At 41.3% G+C, this 6,311-nt stretch overlaps 1 protein-coding gene across 1 annotated transcript; it reads left to right on the top strand.

The window, feature by feature from the left end:
• Positions 1-3,986: 3,986 nt before the first annotated feature.
• Positions 3,987-4,541, top strand: LOC107458526 (uncharacterized). The gene is made up of 2 exons (XM_016076731.1): positions 3,987-4,076; positions 4,134-4,541. Exons 1-2 carry the CDS (start codon positions 3,987-3,989, stop codon positions 4,539-4,541), a joined length of 498 nt encoding a protein of 165 aa, XP_015932217.1.
• The last annotated feature ends 1,770 nt before the right edge of the window (positions 4,542-6,311 follow it).

Below are 6,311 nucleotides of genomic sequence, written 5' to 3'. Positions count from 1 at the left end.
ATTTTGTTTTCTATTACTATTAGTCTTATCTTATATCTATTTTTGAGTCTTGTTCTTAATTCATGATTAATAAAATTTAAGGTTCATGTCTTAAAGCTATAAATGTCCCATGAATCCATCACCTCTCTTAAATGAAAAATGCTTTAATCACAAAAGAACAAGAAGTACAGGATTTCGAATTCATCTCTGAAACTAGTTGAATTAGTTTGATGTGGTGACAATAATTTTATTTTCTGAATGAATGCTTGAACAGTGCATATGTCTTTTGAATTTGTTGATTAAAGAATGTTAAACTTGTTGGCTCTTAAAACTTAACTAGGAGAATCAATAACACCATCTGAGTTCTGAGTTCCTATAGATGCCAATCATTCTAAACTTCAAAGGATAAAGTGAGATGCCAAAACTATTCAGAAGCAAAAAGCTACTAGTCCCGCTCATCTAATTGGAGCTAAGTTTCTTTGATATTTTGGAGTCTATAGTATATTCTCTTCTTTTTATTCTATTTTGAGTTTCAGTTGCTTGGGGACAAGCAACAATTTAAGTTTGGTGTTGTGATGAGCGGATAATTTATACGCTTTTTGGCATTGTTTTTAGTATGTTTTCAGTACATTTTAGTTAGTTTTTAGCATGTTTTTATTAATTTTTAGTTAAAATTCACTTTTCTGGGCTTTACTATGAGTTTTTGTGTTTTTCTATGATTTCAGGTATTTTCTGGCTGAAATTGAGGGACCTGAGCAAAAATCTGATTCAGAGGCTGAAAAGGACTGCAGATGCTGTTGGATTCTGACCTCCCTGCACTCGAAGTGGATTTTCTGGAGCTACAGAAGCCCAATTGGCGCGCTCTCAATTGAGTTGAAAAGTAGACATACTGGGATTTCCAGCAATATATAATAGTCTATACTTTGCCCGAGATTTGATGGCCCAAACCGGCGTTGCAAATCAGCTTCAGAATTTCCGGCGTTTAACGCCGGAACTGGCACAAAAATTGGAGTTAAACGCCCAAACTGGCACAAAAGCTGGTGTTTAACTCCAGAAAAAGTCTCTACACATGAAAGCTTTAATGCTCAGCCCAAGCACACACCAAGTGGACCCCGGAAGTGGATTTTTATGTCATTTACTCATTTCTGTATACCCTAGGTTACTAGTTCACTATTAATAGGACCTTTTGATATTGTATCTCTACCTCATGAAACTTTACACGTTTCTCATTGTATCTTCTACGGCAAGAGTCTCTAAACCCCATGGTTGGGGGTGAGGAGCTCTACTGTGTCTTGATGGATTAATGCAATTACTACTGTTTTTCATTCAATCACGCTTGCTTCTATTCTAAGATATCACTTGCTCCTAAACTTGATGAATGTGATGATCCGTGACACTCATCATCATTCTCACCTATGAACGTGTTCCTGACAACCACCTCCGTTCTACCTTAGATTGGGTAGATATCTCTTGGATTCTTTAATCAGAATCTTCGTGGTATAAGCTAGAATTGATGGCAGCATTCAAGAGAATCTGGAAGGTCTAAACATTGTCTGTGGTATTCTGAGTAGGATTCAATGATTGAATGACTGTGACGAGCTTCAAACTCCTGAAGGCTGGGCGTTAGTGATAGACGCAAAAGAATCACTGGATTCTATTCCAACCTGATTGAGAACCGACAGATGATTAGCCGTGCTATGACAGAGCGCGTTGAACATTTTCACTGAGAGGATGGGAGGTAGCCATTGACAACGGTGAAACCTTACATACAGCTTGCCATGGAAGGAGCCTTGTGTGCATGAAGAAGAAGACCGTAGGAAAGCAGAGATTCAGAAGATAGAGCATCTCCAAAACCTCAACCTGTTCTCCATTACTGCAAAACAAGTACTTATTTTATGTTCTTTTACTTTTCACAATTAAACCTGATAATTATTGATATCCTGACTAAGAGTTACAAGATAACCATAGCTTGTTTCAAGCCGACAATCTCCGTGGGATCGACCCTTACTCACGTAAGGTATTACTTGGACGACCCAGTGCACTTACTGGTTAGTTGTGCGGAGTTGCAAAAGTGTGATTGCAATTTCGTGCACCATCCACGCGTTCGCGTCACTCAGCATTTTTCGTACCACGCGTGTGCGTCATCCACGCATTCGCGTCGTTCGTGCAGCTTCCAATCCGCGCGGTCGCGTCAGGCACGCAAGCGCGTCACTGTGATTTCTTCCATGTCGCGCGGTCGCGTAAGCCATGCGACCGCGTGACTTCTCGCTGGTCATCTCCTTAATTCCTTGTGTTCCTTCCACTTTTGCACGCTTCCTCTTCATTCCTTACGCCATTCCTGCCATATGAAGCCTGAAACACTTAGCACACAGATCACGGCATCGAATGGTACGAAGGAAAATAAAAACATACAACTAAAAGGTCTTTAGGAAGCAAGTTTTCAATCATAGAATATATTTAGGAAGGAATTGTAAATACATGAAAATCATATGAATAAGTGGGTGAAGACTTGATAAAACCACACAATTAAATACAATATGAATCATAAAATAGTGGTTTATCACGCCCGGCAGGGACGGTGGTTAATCCTGCCTGTCGAGGTAGTGGCGGTAGCATAAGGATGGCGGTTAATCCTGCTTATGTTGAGATGTGAGGTCTGAGGCAAGAGTATCCCGCTCGCATCCCTTCAGATCTATAGGGCGTGCAGGCGCTGGTACTTGGACAGTGATCCTGGCACTATATCTCGGGGGTTCCCATATGAGCAATCCGAAGGGCGACGTCTCCATGGAGATGTGTTGAGTTGGCAGTTGAACCATCAATGTGATATTACAGCCAGTAGGACAGGCATTCATCATATGCATTTTCTATCTGTTTGTATGCTTTGTTTACTTGTAATGGCTTGCCAAATTGAATAACATGCTTACTTGCTATCTGAATTATTTGGCTTATATGCTTCTACTTGTGCTTTACTTGCATTGTATATTACCTTTGTTTTCTGCTGGGATTGAGGAAGTTCGGAAGGCAGTGGCAATGGGATCGCATGGAGGATCGGCTGGTGAAGGCTGTGGGACAGCGTGTTTGGTTAGAGTAGAAGTCCCCTAAGATAGATGACCTGGTTTATTTAAGTTAATATTGGAAAATTTATGTTTATTTGTTTTAGAATGCTTTAAGTTTGAATCTTGTGATTGGATATGGAGATTAGGCTTGCCTTTGGCATCCCGGAGTCTTATATCCTACATCACTGGGCACTGTTACCATACTGAGAACCTCCAGTTCTCATACCATATCTCTGTTGTGTGTTTCAGATGCAGGTCGCAACCCACCTCGGTGAGTTGCTTTGAATGGTGACAGAAGCGGAGGATCTTGGATTCTTTTGGAGTCTTTTTGGTTTATTTTGTTTATACATCTCTCCTTTCGCACTTTGTTTTGCCTAGAGGCATGTATATGAGAGAACAAAACTTGTATAAGCTGTTTTCACTGTATGGTCATGTATACCTGTATATGGCTATCCGGCTTAAACATTGCGAGTCGTGACTGGTTTCTTATGATACTATATACTTATCTTTTGTTATATCTTAACTGTTTCTTGTGCCTTAAGTTAGTAGCTTCGTTAGTACGCTTTGCGTTTTTCAAATCCTGTTTTTGAGTTATATCCTTCATCAGGCATCTAGAATTATACTATTCATTCTATATATTATATGTACGAGCTTAGAACTGTCGTAATCTCTGGTTAACCTTTGCTTTACGACGCGAGGTAAATCTTAGGCTAATTAGGGTGTTACATTTAGTTGTATCAGAGTGGTTCATCCTCGTAAGCCTGATGGATAGACCGATTGTGCTTCATTGCATACTCTGTGTGTCTTTTCTTTGATGCTATTAGGTTATCTGTTTGATATTGAATAGCATGCTTGTTTGTGAGTGCCTGTTTGGGAAAATTGAAGCACTAGACTCTTGATATTGAGACTGATCACCTTGATATCGGCTATTTGGTGTGGACAGGAACCCTAATGGCCACTCGCGGACGGGGTCAAACACGAACACGAGGAAGTAGGAATGAGCAACCAGCTGACAATCATGCCGAATTCATGGCGGCAATGGTGAATCTCGCTAATACCATGGAAGCTATTGCTGTTGCGACTTTGTAAGCTGTGCAGAGATCGGGCCAACCGGCTGGGACTGGAAATAGCAACAGGAATGGCGAAGGGAATGCCAATGATAATGTTGAGGGTAACGGCAATAACACGGGAGGAGTTCTGATGACCTTGGCGACGTTCCTCAAGGTTAATCCGCCAACTTTTCGCGGATCCACAAATCCTACTAAAGCTGACCACTGGTTCCAAGATTTGGAGCATGCTTTACAAGCGCAGCATGTTCCCCTCAATCAATACGTCGAATTTGCCGCTTATCAGCTAGCGGGAGAGGCCCAGCCTTGGTGGCAAGCTGAGTGTCGTTCGCTACAACTTCAGAACACCGACATTCCATGGGAGGTGTTCCAGACGGCTTTCTACAAGAAATACTTCCCTGAGTCTGCAAGGGAAGCAAAGGAAATGGAACTAATGTAGCTGAAGCAAGGTTCCCTATCTATGGCGGACTACACCAACAAGTTTGAGGGGCTCTGTAGGTTTTCTAGGGTGTGTCAAGGTGCCCCAGAGACTTACGAGAGCTGGAAGTGCATTAAGTATCAGAGAGGGTTGAAGGACAACATCCTGACTCTTGTGGCTGCATTGGAGATTCATACTTTTTCTGACGTTGTGAACAAGGCTAGAGTAGTGGAAGAGTATGCCAAGACTGTGGCGGCATCCAAGGACACTCATGGAGGGAGCTCTAGTCGGGGATGTGGCAAGTATTTTCATCTGAGAGGACAAAGCTTCAAGAGAGGAGGATATGCACCTCAAGGCTAGGGGGCTTCAGAAAGAAGAATCAGAATCAATTTTAGTATGCTAAGGGAAGAGGAAATCAGAGTAAGAATTCTTTGGATTTAGTTTGTGATCGTTGTGGGCATTTCCATCCTTATGACTCATGCAAAATTGGTTTAGGTAGTTGCTTCAATTGTGGGTTGCCTGGCCACATTGCGAGGGATTGCCCTCGTGGGAGGAATCAGAATGCGGGCCAAAGTCAGCATCAAGGTTGAGTCTTTGTTGTGAATGCCAATGATGCTTCTACGGATCTGTTGATGAGAGGTATATGTCTAATTGGTGATAAATCCTTAGTTGCATTATATGATACTGGAGATTTGCATTCATTTATTTTATTTGCTAAAGTTGAGGCATTAGGCTTGAAAGTGTCAGAGTTACATTTTGATTTGCATGTACATACCCCGCATAAAATAGTTACGACTAGGTCAGGTTGCAGACAAGTAGGTTTCAAGCTTGAGGGTAGAGACTTTGTGCATGACTTGATCTGTTTACCAATGGTGGGGCTAGAAATGATTTTGGGGTTTGATTAGTTGTCGAAGAATCGGGTTTTGCTGGATTGCTTTGAACAAATGATGAGCGGATAATTTATACGCTTTTTGGCATTGTTTTTAGTATGTTTTTAGTACATTTTAGTTAGTTTTTAGCATGTTTTTATTAGTTTTTAGTTAAAATTCACTTTTCTGGGCTTTACTATGATTTTGTGTGTTTTTTTGTTATTTCAGGTATTTTCTGGCTGAAATTGAGGGACCTGAGCAAAAATCTGATTCAGAGGCTGAAAAGGACTGCAGATGCTGTTGGATTCTGACCTCCCTGCACTCGAAGTGGATTTTCCGGAGCTACAAATACCCAATTGGTGCGCTCTCAATTGCGTTGGAAAGTAGACATCTTGGGTTTTCCAGCAATGTATAATAGTCCATACTTTGCCCGAGATTTGATGGCCCAAACCGGCGTTGCAAATCAGCTTCAGAATTCCCGGCGTTTAACGCCGGAACTGGCACAAAAATTGGAGTTAAACGCCCAAACTGGCACAAAAGCTGGCGTTTAACTCCAGAAAAAGTCTCTACACATGAAAGCTTCAATGCTCAGCCCAAGCACACACCAAGTGGACCCCGGAAGTGGATTTTTACGTTATTTACTCATTTCTGTATACCTTAGGTTACTAGTTCACTATTAATAGGACCTTTTGATATTGTATCTGGACATCATGACACTTTATACGTTTCTTATTGTATCTTCTACGGCATGAGTCTCTAAACCCCATGGTTAGGGGTGAGGAGCTCTGCTGTGTCTTGATGGATTAATGCAATTACTACTGTTTTTCATTCAATCATGCTTGCGTCTATTCTAAGATATCACTTGTTCCTAAACTTGATGAAAGTGATGATCCGTGACACTCATAATCATTCTCACCTATGA

This window comes from Arachis duranensis, chromosome 7, assembly GCF_000817695.3.
Source record: "Arachis duranensis cultivar V14167 chromosome 7, aradu.V14167.gnm2.J7QH, whole genome shotgun sequence".
Classification (NCBI taxonomy): domain Eukaryota; kingdom Viridiplantae; phylum Streptophyta; class Magnoliopsida; order Fabales; family Fabaceae; genus Arachis; species Arachis duranensis.
The sequence above is the reverse complement of the archived record's forward strand: the minus strand, read 5'-3'. Positions and strand labels throughout refer to the sequence as shown.